Below are 21,563 nucleotides of genomic sequence, written 5' to 3'. Positions count from 1 at the left end.
AGATTGTGGTGCCTTTAGATGATCTCCCTGCAGCTACTAACAGCCATGGTTGATGTTGTATGAGCTGAGGACTCTGGGACTTCTCTGGTTCTGAGTGGTATTCTTTGCCATTCCAGCTGTTGCCCTGAATTCTACCTCTATTAAATATTTAATGTGGTTTTCCTTTCATGCTGCTATTCTTCTGGCATTGCTCTCGGTACACACAATCAAACAGTCTTCAAATGGTCTCAGAAGATTTGCTCCAGAGAGAGCTAAAACCTAGGCTCAAAATCAACTCCCAGAACCTGGGAATTATAGTTTAGTTACCAGTAAAACATGCTCCCTAAAGTACAATCAGACTCCAGTGTCATGTTGTATTGTTTTGTGCAATGTCAATACAACTACAATGACAATTCAGTGCTAATTGTTCTGCAAGTGAGTGACACTATATACACATGCTTGTTTTTCTAAACAATGCAAAGGATAACACTCTAATCCTCTATACTATGATAAACTATATTGTGCTTCAAAGATTTGGTGATATTAAGACTATGAAATGTTCACTAGTCTTTCCAACAGCCAAGGGAGGGAAATCTTTTCTTCTGTCAAGGGCCATTTGGATATTCATAGCATCATTTGTGAGCCATACAAAATTATCAATATAGGTAGGTGGCCAAGTACAGTCAATCAAAAGCACACAAGAAACATATGTGGTGATTCTGTCATATATCTAATGCTTTCATGTGCCTTAAATGGATGTGACCTGATGTTCCCCACTCCTGCCAGAAATATTTTCAAATTAATATAAAAAGAAATGTGATTTATAAGAAGAATGTAGAATCCATCAGAGAATCCACTTTAAGATTACAGGATTTGAGTAAAGGGCACAATCCAAAAGAGATGAGGCAGAGAATGTAGCAATACTCTCCCAGACAGAGAGTCCAGTCTAATGGAATCTAGTCTCATAGACCTTACTACATGAGGATAGGAACCGCTGTAGCTAGAATTTCACTCTCTACCTCTACAAGTGTTTTCTTTTCCCTTTTATCAGTTTATCAAGATACTCATTGTTGAACAAATGAATCTACAGATAAGCCTAATTTGTGTGCTACTAATCAATCAGATGCCAAAGAAGGGTATGGCTATCTGTTATTGTATATGTGGAATTCTTTCAAAATAGGAGTGATATTCAGAGGTTTAGGAGCCAAAAAACGGAATGTCAATAAACATTCTTCTTTCAAATTCACTAAATTATGTTAATAGTTACAACAATTATTTTTAGAAGTTTAGTTGGCCTTGTCCCACATCCGCCCCCCAAATTATATATCATTAAATAGCAATTAAGATCACCATCTTTTACTCATGATTTTATTTATAAGATCCAACCCAGAGAATCTATCACAGCTATGGCAATTTCCCATTTCCTGAGTAGTTAGTGTATGTCGGGGTATTGGACAAAGTAGTTCATATGCGGCATCTTTTTCAATCCTCCTTTGGATCTTGCACACGCAGCATCTTTCATTTAATCTTCCATGTAAAGAAAATGAGATTCAAAAAGCGATGTCGTGGTCTCAAAGTCACCAAGCTGTTTAATTTTACACGTCAAGCCAGCCAGATCGGTTCTCTGGATATCTCTTAGAAACCTATCCGCTGTCCCTCCCTCCTTTTCTGCTTCCTTCCCTCCCTCCCTCCTTTCTTTTTGTTTCCTTTTCTTTTATCTGTCTTTCCTTTCATTCTTCTTTTCTTATCAAAGTTTTTGTCTATAATATTTTATTCACTTGACTCATCAGCAGTACAAAAGGCCTTGATTCCTACCTTCATTAAACAAGTCACATAAAATTATGTATATATATGTATATAATCTACTGCATATGTTATAAAATATATGGTATATAGAATATATTACATCTATATTACCATCATCATCGTGGGGTCCTTTGGTAGCCTGGTTGTTTTGTGAAATTAAAAAAAATATTGCAGACTTCTACTCAGAAATGAAAACTGATTAGAAAGCTTTAGATTTGTGATTGTGTCACAAATGTAGAAATGAACCTATTGTGTTCTAAGGGAAGAGGAACAGGAGTCTGTCAAAGTGCTTTTTGCAGTTGGTATTCCTCACTTAGTGACGAAGAAAGTAGAAAAGCATCTGTCACCAAATGGCACAAAGGCCATTGCCCTAGTTAAACTGTTGTGAACTGGGGCACTTGAGTCTGAGAGTAATTCAGGACTTTTATTTTCAGCACATGTCCCCAATCATTTCTGTCAAAATGAAGGCCAGCTCTTGACTCCAAATGTACCATTTATCCTTTGAACATAATCCGTAACTTTCATCTAACTGGTAAAGACAGAAAACTAAGGAGAAAAGAAAACTATTACATTCTCAGATAACAAAGATTGAAAGCATCTGAGACGAAAAGAAAGAGAAAATTATATAGCAATATATTTCTAATTTTGTGTGTATATATATATATATATATATATATATATATATATATATATCCATTTTCATTTACTATAACATCTGCTTCTTAAAACATTCCATTTGGCCCAGCATCTGTGGCTCATGCCTATAATCCTAGCTACTCAGGAGGCTGAGATCTGAGGATCATGGTGTGAAGCCATCCTGGGCACAAAAGCCTGTGAGACTTTTATCTCCAATTAAGCACCAAAAATATCCAGAAGTGGAACTATGGTTCAAGGTATAGAGTGCTAGACTTGAGCATAAAAGCTCAGGGATAGCTCACAGGCCCTGAGTTCAAGACCAGCACAAAAACAAAACAAAACAACAGCTACAACTACAAAGAAAACATTCCACTAGCCAAAAATAAATTTCAAAATTTTTGTTTTAAAACCTAGTAAGAAAATAGCCTCATTCCAGAAAAATCCCTATAATGTACATCATTCTTAGAATAGGAGATGATAACAATATTTTGTTTATTTTTTCTATCCAAATGCTAACCAGGTCTTAATTTGCATCACTGATTTCAACTATTGTTCTGGAGTCATATAGATACGGCTTTAATCCTTTCAGACATTCTGCACTCTGCTATCTTATTACTGTATTATTTTCTTTTCACATATAAAGCCCATTGGTTCTAGCAATCTTGGCCACCAAAGTCAAGCGTAAAATAAAAATCTTAGTAAAATAAACAGGACACATTTTAGTTCCTAGTAACTGGCAATGTTGTATAGTAACTAAGGTCTTTGGAATTAATGTTTCTTCATTTAAATTTTTGTCATTGTCTGAATACGTCTGGGCAAGTGAGTTAGCCTCAGTATTGTTAGTTATAAAATGAAGGCAACAATAATACATTGATAGTAGTAGTTGTTGGGAAAATCAGATGAGTTAATACATGTAAAGTACTTAGGCCTGCCCATGGGCAGTCCTTGATAAATATCAAAATTGGGCAAAGAATACTGGTTGTAGTCAGGTATGTCTATTATCCCAGCATTCTGAAAGTGAGGCAGGAAGACCTTGAATTAGAGGCCAGTTTCAGCCAAAGCTACATAGTGATTTCAAGGCTAGCTTTAGCTACATAGCAAAATATTGCCTCAAAAATCTAAATCAAATCAAAAGGCTAGAAATTAATAGATGCATTTCCTTGGGTCCTAATTCTCCTAAAATAGTTCCAGCTACCTATCAGTGACCTAGTTAACTTATTCTCAACTGAAATAAATACTTTGTTTTGCAGTGCTGGGGAATTGAACCCAGGGCCTTGTTTGCACATATTAGGCAAACACTCTATTAATGAGATGCATCTTGAGCCATATTTGCTTATTCAGATTAGCCTAGAATCATTTTGTTAACACCCAAGAAAAATACTGGTATTTTAATTTGAATTATATTATGTATTCACATTCGTCTTTTTATGAAGTCCAATAATGTCATCTCTCTTTCTCTCTCTCTGTCTGTCTGTCTCTCTCTCTCTCTTTCTCTCTCTCTCTCTCTCTCTCTCACACACACGAAAATATCCTTAAAATATATTTATAATATTTTGTAATTGTATTTGTAAAGATCATTAACATGTCTTTCACATTAATTCTTAAGAATTTCACATTTTTTTCATTAGGAATTATCAAATAGAATTTATTCTTATTTCTGACAGTTGTGGAAATATTTAAGATTTTTCTTTACATGTCTTTTTATGGAGGCTTTATCATTTTTCACACTACATAGCAAGCTTTTTCCATATGTGATCAAAATATTTGATGGGCTAGATACTGAAATTAAAGTAAAAGTAATTAAGATAACCTCTATCTTGTACATGGAGGAAATGGGTGACCTGTCATTTTTATTTTGAAGAGGAACAGGTAGGATAGTGTAGAAATCCCAGGTTTGATTAGTTTTGAAAAATCTGACCTTTATTGTATTAACACCAATTGGAGGTATTAAATATAAGTTGAACACATGTGCCAAGCACTCAGGGAAATGTGTTAGATAAAACTGGATATTTGAAGTCATAAGTTTTAAGGCTAGGCAATTAAGTGAGCTTAGCTACAAAATGAATACCGTGGTTTGAAGCTGAAGAGAAGAGGAAAGACAAGCCAAGGAGAGTGTGAGGGAGCCACAGGCAGGATGAGAACAAACAGGACAACATGACATTCTAGAAGTCAAGAGAAGAAGTGAGTGTCTCTGTACAGTAGCCTGGAGAGATGACGGAAGGAAATAAATCAATACTTCTGGGCAGCCAAGTAAGATGGAACAGAACTGACCGTTGAATGTAGCAAGACAGTGTTGTTAGTGCCTTGACAAAAGAGGTCTTTGTAATCAGAGTGATGAATTCCTGGTTGGACTATAAGAAAGAAGAATAGGGAATGACAAAGTATAGGCAGAGATAATAGATAATTCTTCTAAGACCTATTTTTTTCTACTAAGAGGAACAGAGAAATGGGACATATGTAGACTTTTTATTTTAGTAAAATATATGAGATACTGCAACATGTTTCTGTATTGACAGAATGATAAAAATACTGTTTATGCATGTAGAGGAGCTGGCTAAGGAGAAGGAAGTGAGAGGAAGATGGATGGATAAAGTGTACATGAGTTGATAGGTATGGTGTTGGGAAGATAATTTTCTCTTAGATGTTTTTACTTTTCAATAAATTAAGAAGCAATTAACAATGAGAAATAAAGAATGCTGAAGATCTGAGCAGCAAAGAACAGGTTTGATTTGGTCCTTTTAATATGAAAACAAATTTCATAGAGAAATGTAGTGGGATTTGAGGCCAGTACGTAGGAGACATTTGATAGCTTGTGGTACAATTACAATGAAACAAGTAAGATTTCCTCTGGTAACCTTTCATCTGCTCAGGAAGAAAATAACAATGTACTTAGGATGCATGTGAAGGAGAAGTTATAGTAATGGACCACAGCATCTAAGTGAGAAGTGATAGCTTTACAACGTGGTGAGTCAATACATTATCTAAACACCACCAAAAAACGTTGTGAAAGTAAGTGAACTGAAAGGCAAAAGATTTGGGGTAAATAAAACCTTACCCAACATACTCCTGAACTCTCAAAAGGTGCTGAACCGTGCAAATTTTAACCAGAAGCATACAGCTTTGAGCACTCATGGAACTTTCTCAAAAAGACATAACTATAGATTTCCTGTAAATGGTAAGCATATGATTTTATTCACTTATAGTTTCATAGAAATACACTGAGAGAAGAGCATATCCATCAGTATACCAGTACAACAACCATATCCCTTTTCATTTTAAAATATTGTTAAAATGTTTTAATACACCATGGTGAAAAGCAAAACATCATTTGAACAAAACAGGCCATTAGAGCCCTATCCTTAAGTGCTGTTTATTATTCTCTCAACAATAATAAAACAAAAATCACATCACCAAATTATAATGCTAATCCACTTCCAGAACAATCTGAACAGCAAAGAAATAGAATCTTGCAAAGCCATCTCATACACTCTTTAGAAAACTGTGAGGAGGGCAAAAAGTCCATACAGCAAGGCACAAGGATAGGCAATGAGAAGCTGTTGTCCTTCCATGTCCAGAGCAGAAATGAAGATCTTAGAAGCTGAAAGACTACACCAGCCAATGATGACCAGGGCTGATACCGTTCCCAAGGTGCCCCTGTGATAAAGACAAAGATGATTGATTGCCTTATATCAGGAGAAAAAAACATAAGACAATTGTGTCAGAGTTCTCTCTGGAATGTCTTTGGTGCATCATTACCAAATGGTGACACACCATTTATAAAATGAAGGTGTAGAGCTAAACGAATTCATGAGGTCTAAACCAGTTAGAAAATATGTGAGTTGAATTCACCATGGAGGCTAAATACTTTAAACTGCTGTAAAGCTACCCTTAGTAACAGGAGAAGACATTACTGACACTCTCTTGCATCTGTCAATATTCAAGCCACAACTGATGATATTTCTCTTATACACCGTATTTGAGCTTTCTCTCACAGCGACAATTTTTCTTTTCCCATCTTCTTCACCAGTTGATTCAGTGTGAGAGAAAAGATAGTTACATTCCAACTGGGGGCCTACTCCCCAATTCTCCCATGTCTACTTGACAAGTATCTCAAACAGCAAAACCCATCATAGCTCAAGTGGAGAATGGAACAGGAAAGAGTATGTCTGTATAAATCAGTGTCTTATTGAATGAATATCTGTGTACTATGTCAATGTTAGACCTTTTAGAATTGTTCAACCCATCCACACAGGAATAAGTTTGTTTAAACTGGTATCTTCAAAATGCCATTGTGGAAACAATCTGTTCTTCTAACCATAGGGAGAATCAAGAGGGAGGCAGGGTGGTGAAGAAGAAATTGTTTTCTTTGTGTGCAAAATAATTTATTCCATTTGAAAACAAGACACAGTTGCTGGAAGAGCTCTCAGGAGACATAATAGGATCCAGTTTTAGAGCACAGAAGGGGCCTGGTTAGCCTTGTGTGGTTAAGTAGACATCACATAAAGATCTAACTCCTAGCACATTATTCTTCCACCATCAAACTACAGGGCTCTGTTCAATCCTGATTGGACTCTAAAGTTGGAGATTAGTGTTTATTAGTTGTAATAATGACAGAAATACCTACTTTTAATAATTGTTACCCCCCAAAGGTGGAAGTTTGCACATTTTAGTTTAGAATGCCCTACTGTATTAAGAAACTACTATAATATTTTAAAGGATGTAATATACACAATACAGATGTCCATTAGCAAAATATCCAGATTGATTCAATGTACATGTTTCTACAAATAAAAATGTGAAATTATGTATGATTCATATTAATGATATGCAATTTTAATTCAATGGTATGGGTCAAATAGCTTATCCCAGTTGTATATAATTTTAAGTTTTCCTACATCTGTCTGTTATTGTTTGGATCTTGAAAGTTCTGCAAATGCCTATATGCTAAAGGCTTTTGTGCCATACTGTGGTGGGTGGACTGTTAGGAGGTGGAGCCTAGTGAAAGGAAATTATCATTGGAGGCATGCCTTTATAGAGGAGCTGGGTGGTCCTGGCCCCTTCCTTTGATTCACTCTGCTTCCTGTCCACCATGAGGTGAACAATCTTTCCCTGTCATGATGCTCTGCCATGTTATACATCCTTAAACAATAAAGCCACCCAAACTGTGAGCTACAACTTTTCCTCTTCATAAACAATTTCTCAGGCACTTTATCACAATGATGGTACATAGATGAACACAGTCCTTTGTGATTTCAGAAGGGAAATCTTACAAAAAGAAGTCTCAATTTCTCTTATCAGACAAGCAGAAAAGGTCAAAAGCTATGTACATATGATCATATAAGGTGATGCTAAGTGAAATGAACCCCAAGATAGGGACACAAGAGCTTTTTTCTTTATCACTGTTGTTTTTAATGTATTATGTGATTTTTTTGTTTCTTTTTTATGTTCTTCCCCCATGGTATAACCCCTGTTGTTACTGTATTTGATTCCGGTGCCCTGCATCTTGTATATACATTTTTCTAATTTGGGGAGGGGAAGGGAAATAACAAAATGCTGAAATAAGGATACAGGTTGACCCATTGTAACAATGAGATGAGACATACAAGACACTATGTTGAAAACAAACTTTACAATTTCATGGTGGGGGGGAGCTGGGGCAATGGGGAGAGAAAGGATGGTAGGGGAAAAACAAAGGAGGAGGTAACAATGCTCAATAGGAAATGTACTCATTACCTTGCTCATGTAACTGTAACCCCTCTGTACAGTATCTTCACAATAAAAAAATTAAGTCTAAATTTCTGGTGATTTCTGAAACCTAAGAATTATAACTTTTAATTTTTCTTTAATGTTCTGAAGTCATTAATGAATCTCTAAATCTCGAATTGGCTGAAAATTAGGTTTAAAACTTGGAATATTTAAATGGTGGATAATATTTTCATTCTTTTGCAAAACCATTATCTAACAAAATAGAAGTTGTAAAGTCAGACTCTGTACTCACAGGTCAAATTTCCTTACTAAACAACCCAGGAAACATAACATCTTACTAAAGAAAACAATACAGAAAAGGTGGAATTTTTCCATGGATAAGACTCCATAAATACAACTCATATTATGCAATCCAGCTATTCATTTGCTATCATATTCCTCTTTTGTAATGTTGAGTACTTGGTAATAAAGTTAGCGTTGACAAGTAATTCTTAGGACATTACTTTGAAAAAGGAGATCATATATATTCATATATATGTATTTATTTGGTCATGGGGCTTGAACTCTGGGCCTGGGTTCTGTCCAGTGCTAGCTCAAGACTAGCACTCTACCATTTGAACCTTAGTGCCATTTCCAGTTTTCTGGTGGTTTATTGGAGATCAGAGTTTCACACACTTTTCTGCCTGGGCTGGCTTTGAACTGCGATCCTCAGATCTCAGCCTCCTGAGTAGCTAGGATTACAGACATGAGCCACTGGTGCCTCGCTAAGGAGATCATAATAAAACATTGTCATTGTCATTGTCAATCATGTGATACAAATGATTGTTTCCTGTTAAAGGCAGAGAGCAAAATCTTTTATAAGCTGCTTATCATTGTGTTGGTAAATTCTTTATATATTATGCAACCTGTGTAGCCTTAATAACTTAAGACTCGGATCATCCAAGATGAATATTCTAGTCATGTCTCCTTTGGATGTTGAAGAATGAGCACTGAAGGAAAGTGTTTACTTCCAAATGGGCTTGGAACATGGCAGGTAACAGAGAACTGTGTAATCATCTCTCCCTCTCTCTCTTCTCTTCTCCTTTCTCTCAAGTTGTGGTGGTGTACATAGACTCTAAATAGTACTCTCCAGAAACTTATATCTACTCTATCCTTAGCAATAGTTTTGAATTTCAAATACAAACTGTCGAAGTGGAGGAAGAAAAATGAAAAAAAAAAAGTATTGCCTGAGCACATATGCTATTAAGTTTCCTAGGATTAATATCCTCATCAGAGTTCCTGGGAATTCTACCCTGCAAGGATCCCAGCTGAGAAAGCTCAGTTGCTGCCTGGCTCGAAGGCAGAGTGCCCAGGAGCTGAAGCAATTTGTCAATGTTCAGCAGCATTTACTCTTCCAAAAATCAAGTAAGTGAATTTTCTGTAGTTGCTATATTACTCACGACACTACTTCAGCGTGAAGAATGTGGCAACTTAAAAAGCGCCAGTTTTAAACATCACTCAGCCTACTTTATTATTTTAACTATGGAAAATAAGAACAGACCCTGAGCCTGACTGGCCTACATTTCTGAGTCCACGTGTAGCCTTTATTACAATAGACGAGATTTTCCCATTCCATCGACAAAACGATCAGAAAGCACAGTAAGGTTTCGCAGGTCTGATGGACCTCGACGATGCTTGTGCACGTGGAGTCACTTACTGCAATGAAAAGAAGATGGCCCAGCTGGACAGGATGACCATGGGGAGTAGGCAGTAACCAAGTACACTGGCCACACAACCGTAGGACACGCCAGCAGAGCTCATCAAGTTCAGTAAGGCATAAATACCAAGGCAGCCAATGGCACTCATGCCATACACATAACCAAACTGAACTTTTCCTGCCTGAAACAACGCAAAGACAATGTTTGAATGCATGGCAAGCATGGACAGACACTGGAAAGACAACACAGAGAACAGGTGAAAACAGATCAAGACCGTTCAACTTCTGTCTTTGTGCAAGCATCATTGGGGAATTATAGGGAAATACAATAACAGTACCGTCTGTAATATGAATTTCAATCCTGAAAACAAACATCCTGACTACACTCGGCATGAGAAAAGAGTGCTACAGAAAAGAGGAAACATTGCCAGGTTGATTTTTTTTTTAATCCCAGAGCCCCTTTCCTTATTTGCTGACTAACAAGTAAAGGAATAAAATTCTGAATAAAGACATAAAAATCCAATTTAGCTTTGGAAGTCTACAAGGCAGATTATTAAAACTGCCATTTAATTTTTTTTCTAATTCGAATAAAAAATTACCATTGCCATAGAAGATAAATATTCTCTTTTAACCTTAAACTTTTCCAGAAAAGTTGTCTTTATTCCCTATCTTGATTAAAAACATTGTTTTCTTCGATTTGGTACATTTCTGGTGTCCAGGGATAGGGATCAAACCCAGGACATTGAGCAAGGTAGGCAGGTGATGTACCCCTGAGCTATATCCTCAGTCATTATTTATTGAGACTGGGTGTCGCTAGGCAATTTGGGTTTCCCTTGATTTGAGAATCCTCCTGTCTCTCCTCCAGAGTCGTGCAATTTATGTATAGTTCACATACACTGCTTTTCCTGATCATGCTCATACACATAGCAGTTGAGTAGACCAATAGCTTTATACCATTTATCTCTTAGGGGTTGTGGTTGAAACTAATTTGGGGGTGGTTTGCTTTAGATAAGGGTCCTCAAAGGCCCCAGGCTTAGTCCTCAGCTTGTGCTTTTAGTGGACAGTCGTAGAATCTTTAAGAGATGGGTATAGGAGGAAGTTAGAAACATCACTGTTTCTCTCTATATAAAAAAGAAACATAAGACATATGCAGGGAGCAAATGTCCTCATGGAAAACAGTGGACTAAGATTGCCAGAGAGTACGCAAGATGATTATAAGCACCTCTATGCATAGTAACCTAATCATAAAGGGTATTCGAAAAACTCTTGAAGTATACCACAGCAAAGAAAATTATGACCAAAGAGAAGTGTTCAGTGTCATTACTAAAATCACAAAGACAACAAAGACTAAATAACAGGCCTTATATTCCAAAAGCCGTTTGTTTGTTTTTAACAATTCCAGATTAGATTGAGGCTTTTCCTAGCAATAGGAAAGATATAAGTAATCTACTACTTGGTGGTTTCATTTCAAAAATCATGTTTAAGCATATTTTTCTCTTTTAATACATGATGCATCTTCTTTTTGTTATGGAACATGTCTGTCTCACAAAAAGCAGTCATGAACTAAATAATTTTCACTATATAAAGCAACACACACCCCATTCTTGTTTACAATGACCTCTTCAAAGTCAATATGGATTAAGGGCAAGTATTAAACTTAAGTGTCTGGGGTGGTAAGATTACCAGAAGCAGTGTAGCTCCCAGAGCTATACAGAAAAGGATGGGTCCTGTGAGGTCTGTTTCATTCATAATGCTGCCATCTGCTGGCTTCATTGGGTTTAACACCGTCAAGGTTTTTTGCCATATATGATCAAAGTTGATTCCAAGTTCTGCAAGAGGGAAAAATAAGACATAAATATTTTTTTAAAAATGAAATTAATAGAATTTTTATCATATTTTATTATCATAATTTGCACTTAACAGGTATAGCTCTTTTGTTGGCAAAGAGTTAAAAATAGTTTACAGAAAAAAATCCCATAAAGAAATGTTTTCTCTGATTTATGTAGCAAATATAAATTTAAACTCTGATCAAAACTAGAAAGCTGACATTGGGTACAAAATAAAACTATGGCTAAGAAACCAAATGTCTCCTGGTGTGATTTTAGATGTCTCTGTCTCCCATACAACGCTTCTAAAATCCTGTCATATCAACAATGGCATAGGTTTTCATATCAACAATGGCATAGGTTTTCAATCAGCAGTCTAGATCCTTCTGACTAATGAGGAAACTAATTTTGGGTTAAAGGGATGAAACTCCACAGCAGGAAAGGAGAGGGCTCTTTCTTCAAGGAAAATTAACCATAATATGCATGCATATTTTTATAAAGTCAATGCAGTATGAGGTTGAATCAATGTACTCAAAGATTAGATTCTTGAGATTATTCAGTCTTTCCATTTTAGAAGTAATCTTGTTAGAATAAAATATCCAGATACAGGCTCAGTGGCCATCAGTCCAGAGTCATTTAGAAATTTCTAATATTGTGTTTCAGTGCCTACTTTCCAAGGAATTCTCATCAGTAGTAATTCTTATCTCATCATGTTCTTTAAGTGAGCTTAAACATCCCAATTCATTTAAATTCATTTATATGTTGAAATGAACGGTCCTTCTTCTCCAGTAATTGTAGTCCAGTAATTGTCATGTTTTAGAGAATAATTCAGGTTTCTGGGTTTCTTTTTCATACCATGGAGCAAATGCAGGGCCTCTCAGGCATGTTAGACCAGCTCTCTGTTACCCAATAGAATGCCCAACCCTCAGCTTTTCTTTTTTTTAATATACAGTGGCAAAGGCCAACTAACTGCCCTGCAAAGCTGATATTCTTTATATGGCAAAATATAGATTTTTAACTAGCATAATATAAATGAGTCTTTAAGAACCCAGAAATTTTCAGATGCCAGCTAGACACCAGTGCAAATTGGATAAAGGGGAATATTCACTATCCTTGTCATACCTCTCATTGGTATTTGCCATTCTCAGTTTTAAAAGAAAGAATCTGACAGCTGTGGGAGTGGTTAAATAGTAGAACACTGACGTAACAGGAATGACACCCTGGCTTTGAGGCCCAGTGTTGGATAATTTGACAAGAGAAATTAATAGTTTGTGAGTTGCTTCCATTTCAATTCCATGATCTTCCTTTATTTTCACAGTGCATTAATACATAATATAAGGTTATATGTTGGGTAACAGTAGCAGTTCACCACGCTTAAAATGAGGGTAGAGTACTAATGCAATTTTTAAATTAAAAAAGCTGCAGTTTAAATTAATTTTGAACCATTTCACTTTCAAATTTTGACATTTAATACTAATTATATTTTTAATTGTAACCCTGATGAAATCGCCTTTTATTTATCCTGTGAAAAGGGTAATTATTTCTAAGAAAATTTGGAAAAGTCAAGAATCTCACAGAAGCTGTCTTATAATTTAATATATTAGCTGTATATTTATCAATATTATACAATATCATTACTGATTTCTATTACTTATTTGATGACACAATATCTGCACATTACAATACTGAGTCCTGAAACAGTGAATAAATACAGGATCAATTAAATATTTTTCTGTCAAAAAAACTCAATAGTTTTCCACTGGTATATATTTCCATAATATTTTTAATTACAAGGTATGTCAGGGATTACAAATTAATCTCTTACAGAATAAAACTATTGTAAATTTTATTGCCAAATTTATTGTGTTGCTGTCATCTAGTGGTCATAATGTGTAAGATACATGCTGAAAGTAAATTAAGATCTTTATTTTCTATGCTTTTTGTGACATTTCCCCTTCATTTATAATCAGCAGGTTATGCTACACAAATTCAAAATATCATATATCAGTAATCTATTTTCACACACTTGAGGCGAGAGTTGTTTATTCAGTTGTATAAGATGGGTGTTTTAATGTGATACTTCCACCTGAGCATATAATGTGCCCCATTTCCCCTCTTCATTAACTAGCAAGATTGTACTTCCCTGTCATCATTTCTTCTTTATTTTATCTTCTTTTTCTTCTTCCTTTCCTTCCTCCTTCCTGCTTTCCTGCCTTCCTTTCTCTCTCTTCTTTCCTTCCTCCTTCCTTCCTATCTTCCTTTCTTCCTTCCTCCCTTCCTTCCCCGCCCCCTTTCTCTTTCTTTTTGTTTACAAGAAGGTTCATAAAGTATTTCATACCAAGGTACTTCATACCCTTCATATAATATAAATATTATATTTAAATTAGAGTAGTCTATTGCTCACCCCTACTCTATATTGTAAAACAGTGAGTATATGTGTGGAGGGGGGATGGGGTTTGAATTCAGAGCTTTGAGCTCTTGGTTGTTTGGTGATTTGGGGTTTTTTTTTTTTGCTCAAGATTGGTGCTCTACCACTTGAACCATATCTCTGTTCCCTTGACTATTATTCTTGGACATGCATTAACATATTGATTGGACACTATCATTCTTACATAAAAGCAAACAGGATTGGTGTATTTGAGGAGTAAATTATGCACTTTCAAAATGACATGGTTTTGTTTATGAACTATTCAATATTATTTTCCATTTGTTTTGTTATATGCTTGATTAAAAACCATGAAAACTCATTTAACATCTTATCCTAGAAATGTACATATTTTTTTTCCTGTTTGGGGGCAGGTCTTTTGTTTTTTATAAATTCGCAAACCTAAAGGATACTTCCAATCAGAATTCTAGATATTTCATAAATTTGAAATACACAATTACAGTAGGTACTTCCTTCTAATATATAGTTGGTAGAAATAATAATGAAGAAATAAAGAACATATATGAAGTAAGAGGGGAAATCTATGTCTTCCTAAAAATCAGACATTAGGAATGGTGATGTATAAGAGTATGGCATATCTTGCCTGTGTAATTGTAACCCCTCTGTATGATATTTTCACAATAAAAATAAATAAAAATTAAAAAATTAAAAAAAGAAAAATAAGGACATTTCAGATAGCTAGAAAAGTTATTTTCAATACATGTTGTATTGTAAGTAAAAATAAAAATAAAGCCTTATTTCACGTATTTAAGGTAAAACAATTTTTGAATAAAAAATCTAAACACAAAACAAGAAGATAAAATTAAAATTTGAAAATCTATTAGCGGATAGCAGCATGATCTGAATGTAGGGAAATAGATTCCAAACAAAAGATCAATAAGAAAGCAAAGTTTTCAAAATTATTCCAGATGTTAAAGTTTAATTACTGAAATTTACATATGTTCATAGGCTCATGGGAAATTTAATGTCAAACCCAAGGAGAAAATACACACATTTGAGGAATAATCTGTTAAAGAACAGAAGGAAATATTTCAGTGTTTATGGAAGCCATGCCCTAGCCATAAGAACTGAAGTTCTATATTTTTCATTTATATGTTTATATATGTGTTTCTATATTTTCTAAATTATTTAGTGAATATACTTAGTAGGTAGTTTATTAAAAGCACAGATGTAGGAACCTCTGAAAATGTCTCATGAAAGTAGTTTATAACTTTTAGGTATTTATTAACTGCAGAGAAAAACAGAATGAACTGGATATATATCCCAAAGCCTTAATGCCCTCTTACAAAGTCAACAAATGAATCAAAATATTTTCTTGTCAGTACTGGGATTTGAACTCAAGGCCTTGTGCTTGCTGGGAAGGCACTCTAACACTTGAGCTTCAAAATATTTTCCATGCTGTTACAAAGAGTTTAAATTATTCACTTTTCACATGTGTTTTAGTTAAAGGAAGAAGAATGCATTATCTCAAGGAAACTGGGAGCATTCACGTAAATGAAATGAAAATGGTTCTTAGATATAAAATATCATGGATTATAATCTATTTCTTATCACGTGGCTTCAAATAAATGACTTGCATAGATGACAGAATATTAATGCTGGTGTTCAAAGTTAAATGCACTTGAGTTTAATTAATTTTTAAGCATTTGTGCTTCTGGAATCATACTAACATTCTCCAGGGGCAAAAAGTGTGATGGAATGTGGTTAGACTAAAACAACAACAATAATAGCAGCAACAACAATGAATAAAGTTTCTGACATCTCCTAAAGCTTTTCAACTCCTAAATCCTGAGTTTCTCTCCCAAAAGCAGTCCTACAGTATATTCTCCTCTGCCTAGCTATTCCACACTTACAAGAGAGGGCTCATTTAAATCAGGAATTTAAAAAAAAAAACTGGCTTGTTTCCCAGGAGAAACCTGGGAAAGAATGAGGGAAAGGGGCTGGGAAGGTGGCTCAGTGGTAGCGTGCTTGCCTTGTATGCATGAGGCCCTGAGTTCGATTCCTCAGCACCACGTAAGCAGAAAAAGCTGGAAGTGGTGCTTTGGCTCAAGTGGTAGAGCGCTCGCCTTGAGCTGAAGAGCTGAGGGACAGCGCCCAGGCCCAGAGTTCAGGCTCCACCACCGACAAAAAAAAAAAAAGAATGATGGAAAGGGTGACACTGTCCAAAAAGAAGTGTCATTACCTGACTTATGTAACTGTAACTCTTCGGTACATCACCTTTACAATAACTAACTATGTATACATATATATATTTAAATATAAACATTATATATTATAAAATATAATATAAGCTATATAATTATTAATTATATATTATAAAAATATATTAATTATATATAATATATGAAGTATATATTATTTATATATTACATATTATACATATTATAAAATATATATTATTTATATATATTTACCCTTAAGAAATATATAAAATCCTAGTGTAACTAAACTATCTTGTTTGTTCTCAGGCAAACACAGCCAAAGATAAAATATGCTGTTAGGAACTGGCTCATTAACTAGGGTGGCAAAAGTAGTTGTTTTGATATAAGCAGATGGTCAAAAGATGTCTTCATTACTGTTTATATGTAGCCAGCAAGTCCAAATTCAAAAACCAGTAAAGAAATATTGAATAACTTCAGCAGTACCATACTATAGCTTATATCTACTTCCATATTTTCCTATACAAACACGCAACAAACGCTGAGTGGTTTATGTGTCATGGCTGGGTAGACTCTTGTAATATGTGGAACAATTACACATAAAACATTGCATGTGGGATGCTGACAGCACATATTAAGTGATAATTATTGCTATTCTTCTCTGAGCTTTACACACATTAATAACATTTCCTTAACTTATCTTCTAGCAAAGGAGGCTCTTCATCAAAACTGTCAATGTAAGGAGCTTGTGGATAATAATCTGCATTGGATGCTGGCTGAAAAAATTGTCCTGTGTGTTCGGATGTCAGGAGCGTCGCTGGAGGAATGAAGGGGCTGGGCTGAAACTGCTCACAAGCTTGTTGTCTAGATTAAAAAAGAATACTACTGTTTATACATCTACCAAAGGAATATATGGCAAATCAAGATAGGAGACTCTAATTTTCCTTTAACAAATTCACCTATTTTAAATGACTACTTAGTCAGGCATTAATGGCTCACTCCTACCATCCGAGAGCCTCTGGAGTCTGGGATCTCAAGATCTCAGGATCTGAGGATCATGGCTCAAAACCAGCCAGGGCAGAAAGCACATGCAGCCCTGTCTTTAATAAAGCACCAAAAAGCCAGAAGTGGAGCTTCTAGCTCAAGTGGTAGAACACTAGCTTTGAGCAGAAAAGCTCAAGGACTGCACCTAAGCCCTGAGTTCAAGCCCCATTACTGACACCAAAAAACAACAACAACAAAAATGACTATTTACTACAGAATAATAAACTGCTCAAACTTTTATCAAAAAAAAATAAAATAAAATGAATGGCCAGGTGCCGGTGGCTCATGCTTGTAATCTTAGCTATTCAAGAGGCTGACATCTAAGGATCAGCGTTTGAAGTCAGCCCAGGCAGGAGAGTCCCTGAGACTCTTATCTCTAATTAACCACAAGAAAACTGGAAGTGGTGCTATAGCTCAAAGTGACAGAATACTAGCCTTGAGCAAAAGAACTCAGGGACAGCACCCAGGCCCTGAGTTCAAGCCCCACAATTGACAAAAAGCAAGCAAGCAAGCAAGCAAGAAAGAAAGAAAGAAAGAAAGATAACTGATCGTGAAAAGGCTTCTAGAAGCAAAATCTACACAGATTCATATTACCTTAGTATGTGCAATATGCTGGGCCTAACTCCTTATATATATTTTTCAATTAAAACCTTACATGGTTAATATGGCATTTAAATTTCATCTGACAGCAAAAGAAATATTGTTTCATAGACACCAAACCATTAGTCAATCCCCCCAGCATCAAGGCATGCAGGTACCAAAGAATTCTAACAAATCAAGCACTGCAGGTGTTAGATTCTGGCTGAAACTCTGAGCAGTGTTCTGCTCCCGCATAAAGAAGAAGAAAGGCAGGAGGGGGAGTCACAATTGATTGGTTAGTGATAAATAATCTCATAATTCCTATACCTCTGGCCACAGTAGCTATCCTCTGGATACACTATTTCCCCAGGATGCTCAGCATCTTATTCTGATTTGATGTATACTTCATTGAATTATTCATAGAACCGATAAGAGACAAGAATTCTGAAACTCCTCTGAGGCATATTAATAAGTCACAGACCTGAGTGGATGTTCTTGTACTTCCTATATTGACCACAGCCAAAAAAAACCTTCCTTTATTTTTGAGCCTTTACAGGGTGCATTGGAATCAAGTTGTTGGATTGAACTAGAAAGTACCTGAAGCAAGTGAAGTCTTCATCCTGATTCAGTTAATTATGAGCTTCTTTCATTTGGATATATTAATTTCTACCTCTTTGTCCTCTTGATTTCTGAACCAGTGATATAAAGAATCAAAGAGGGGGCTGGGGACGTGGCTTAGTGGTAGAGTGCTTGCCTCACATACATGAAGCCCAGGTTTGATTCCTTAGCACCACATGAGCAGAAAAAGCTAGACGTGGCACTGTGGCTCAACTGGTAGAACACTAGCCTTGAGCTGAAGAGCTGAGGGACAGCATCCAGGCCCAGAGTTCAGGCCCCAGGACCAGCCAAAAAATAAAAAAAAAAAAGAATCAAGGAGGAAAATAAATTTATGTTGGGTGAGATAAGGAGAAAATACTGTGATGCATGGACCCTAGAGTAAGACCCTAGAAAGTGCTGTCTTTCTTGGGCCTTTTACTTCACTTCACTCTGGAAATGTAGATGGATACCCAAGTATGTATATATTGTTTGGAAAAATGAATAGATCAAATAAATAGAAGTTTTGAGGCAATGGATTGCTTTTTATAAGACAGGAGAAGACAAGTGGGGAAAAAACTATACATTTCTCATTGTAGATTATATGGTTATTCGGAATAACTTAATGCTTATAGTATTCCCTCTGCCTGAAGCACATTTCACATATTTTTGTTGTGAAAACACTATATACGTACATCTTTCCCTGCCATTAGAGCCTGGCTCTGTAAAAGTAACTAGAAACACACCTGTATTCAAAATCTGCCAGAGTTTTTCTAAAAGAATACCTACACCGTTTACTTGGCATGGGCCTCAAATCATAAAGGACATTCTCTAAGAAAGGTTTCACAGCTCTCTTGTACCATTTCTTTTTGGGTACTTTACTGAGATATGCTGAGAATAACTTTGACTTCGGCTAAAAAACATCTCCCAGCCTGAAGCCCCTTGCAATATTATTAATATTGTTCAAAATGGAAACAATATAAACTGTGTTAAATGGAAATTCCTTTGTACAACTTAAAGAAAATAAAATAAAGTACTTACCCACTAGATCCATAAAGGTTCCCATAGGTATCAGAAGCAGTATAGCTCTGCTCCTGATTATCAATGGTATAATTAGATTGATAAAAATCAGTGTTGAATTGTTCCAAGTTTGACATCCTGAAAAAAGTGCTTTATTAGTAAGTTCATGAGTCAATACATTTTTGAGAAATTTACAAAGATTAACTAGTGATGTGATTATGGCTAGACTCCTATCAGAGAAGAAGGAAGAATAAATAAGTATTTGGGGAAAGTATGAAAAGATATGATTAAAGGTCATTTACACTCAGACACCACTCTAGCTACTAAATAGACAGATGAAGATCATGGTTTTAAACCTGCGTAGGCAGGCAAATCAGATTCTTAACTCCAATTAACCAGTAAAAAGCCAAAAGTGGAGGTATGCCTCAATTGGTAAAGCACCTGCCTTGAGCTGAAAAGGCCAAGCAAGAGCACAAGGTCCTGAGTTCAAGCCCCAGGACAGGCACCAAAAGAGAGACAAAGAGTGAAAGACATTTATAAAACACGCTATTGTCAGCTATTTTTAAAATGTACTTACAGCTCTAATTTGTGACTGACAAAATTGATTTTAACTGATCTAAAAGCACTTCCATTCTTTCCCCAAACATATCATTCTTAGGGATTTCAGAAGAAAAATCTAAAACGTACTCCATAACTGAAAAGTTAACCTTTGGTTTTTAACTTGGTCTCTCACACAACAGAGCCCAAAGGTAAATAGTTTATAATAGTAGTACTATTTTAACTTGATTTTCCCAGAGATTTAAGATTTGCTCACAGTCTTTCTTTGTTTCTCTCCAGAACTGGAAATGAACCTCTATAAACCGACTTTCCAGTTGTACTTGAGCATTCTTCATAAGCATGTAGGACATTTGCTTCTTTTGTCTAGGATGTTGTATCTGGTCTTCTGGCTGAGCCAGAGAGAGAAAGACTCCATATTGCTAAGCAAAGTGTATGACCTTGGCTTAGACCTTATGACTAGGAATACCAGACAGAAAGAGAAAAGTTTGAGATAAGAGGTTTGAGATGTTAAAAAGGTAATAGTGGTGTTATGGTAGAAATTGACAATAGAGGGAACTTTGCAATTGAGCAGATGTGATTATTCCACTTTACATGCTAATCTTACTTTTTCATTGACAACATTTTACTCTAAAAATAGTAAATTTAGAAATCACAGCAGTAATCTTTATCATTATAATCATCTAGGGAATATTGCTAAATTTCAAATGAAGCGCATAAGCAACCTTAACTAGAAGAGCTTCATTAATCAGAAATATTCAAGGAACAATTATTAAATATATCAAATTTGTTCAGTTCATTTAAAATACAGAAAGCTTTTCTAAAATTAGATGCTGAAATTCATACATCTGATTTAACAAAATCAAGATTTTTTAATTAGTATAAAATTAGCTATGAATTATGTAAACTAAAATCAGGACTTAGTAATAAATCTTTTATCAACTTATAAAGAACTTGAAATTTAATAGCATATCTTTCTCCATCCATAATATATTCATTATAAAGCAAAAAGAATGACTTCACTCGCGTACACTAACTTTTCATAACACACAAAGCTTTATGTAACTTGACTATGGTATTAGTCCTTAAATAACCCAGTTTCATATTTTATATATGTGCCAAGTCTTTTAGAGATCCGATGAAAAAGAGACACATACCTCTGGGTATTTTATGAGGAAAGATTCTCCAGCAAATGTTGCTTTACTTGGGAAATTTAAAGCAAATCAGTTGGTGGAAAGATGAGCTGGCTATATTTAAGTTTCTAAATTTGTACTCGACACTGAACAGATGCTACAGCCAAAAGAAAAGCCTGCCAAAAGCCAGACACTGTGGCTTATAACACTTTTATGGTTTACAAACATGGTGTACGGCATATAGACATAAATTTGGCAATGTGCATAAGTAAAGGCATTTTCCTTATGTACATGTCAGCTGCACTTGGAGGTAAGATCAGTTATTTGAGGCAAGCAGGAGGAAATAAGTGATTCAATTCTTTTCCTACATTGGTTTTCAACCTA

General features: G+C 35.4%; 1 protein-coding gene across 2 annotated transcripts; it reads right to left on the bottom strand.

Moving 5' to 3' along the window:
- Positions 1-5,777: 5,777 nt before the first annotated feature.
- Yipf7 (Yip1 domain family member 7) lies at positions 5,778-21,309 on the bottom strand. 2 transcript variants are annotated; one of them, XM_070012539.1, is made up of 6 exons: positions 21,204-21,309; positions 19,513-19,629; positions 16,957-17,118; positions 11,507-11,654; positions 9,824-10,005; positions 5,778-6,075 (listed from the first exon to the last, which is right to left on the bottom strand). In XM_070012539.1, exons 2-6 carry the CDS (start codon positions 19,626-19,628, stop codon positions 5,913-5,915), a joined length of 771 nt encoding a protein of 256 aa, XP_069868640.1. In that variant the 5' UTR covers position 19,629; positions 21,204-21,309; the 3' UTR covers positions 5,778-5,912. The 2 variants fall into 2 exon arrangements, with proteins under 2 accessions (XP_069868640.1, XP_069868641.1); XM_070012540.1 differs by lacking the exon at positions 21,204-21,309 and adding an exon at positions 20,306-20,465.
- Between the last annotated feature and the right edge of the window lie 254 nt (positions 21,310-21,563).

Source organism: Dipodomys merriami, unplaced genomic scaffold, assembly GCF_024711535.1.
Source record: "Dipodomys merriami isolate MVZ:Mamm:240054 unplaced genomic scaffold, mDipMer1.0.p SCAF_9, whole genome shotgun sequence".
In the NCBI taxonomy this organism is placed as follows: domain Eukaryota; kingdom Metazoa; phylum Chordata; class Mammalia; order Rodentia; family Heteromyidae; genus Dipodomys; species Dipodomys merriami.
This window is presented reverse-complemented; position numbering and strand designations above follow the sequence as displayed.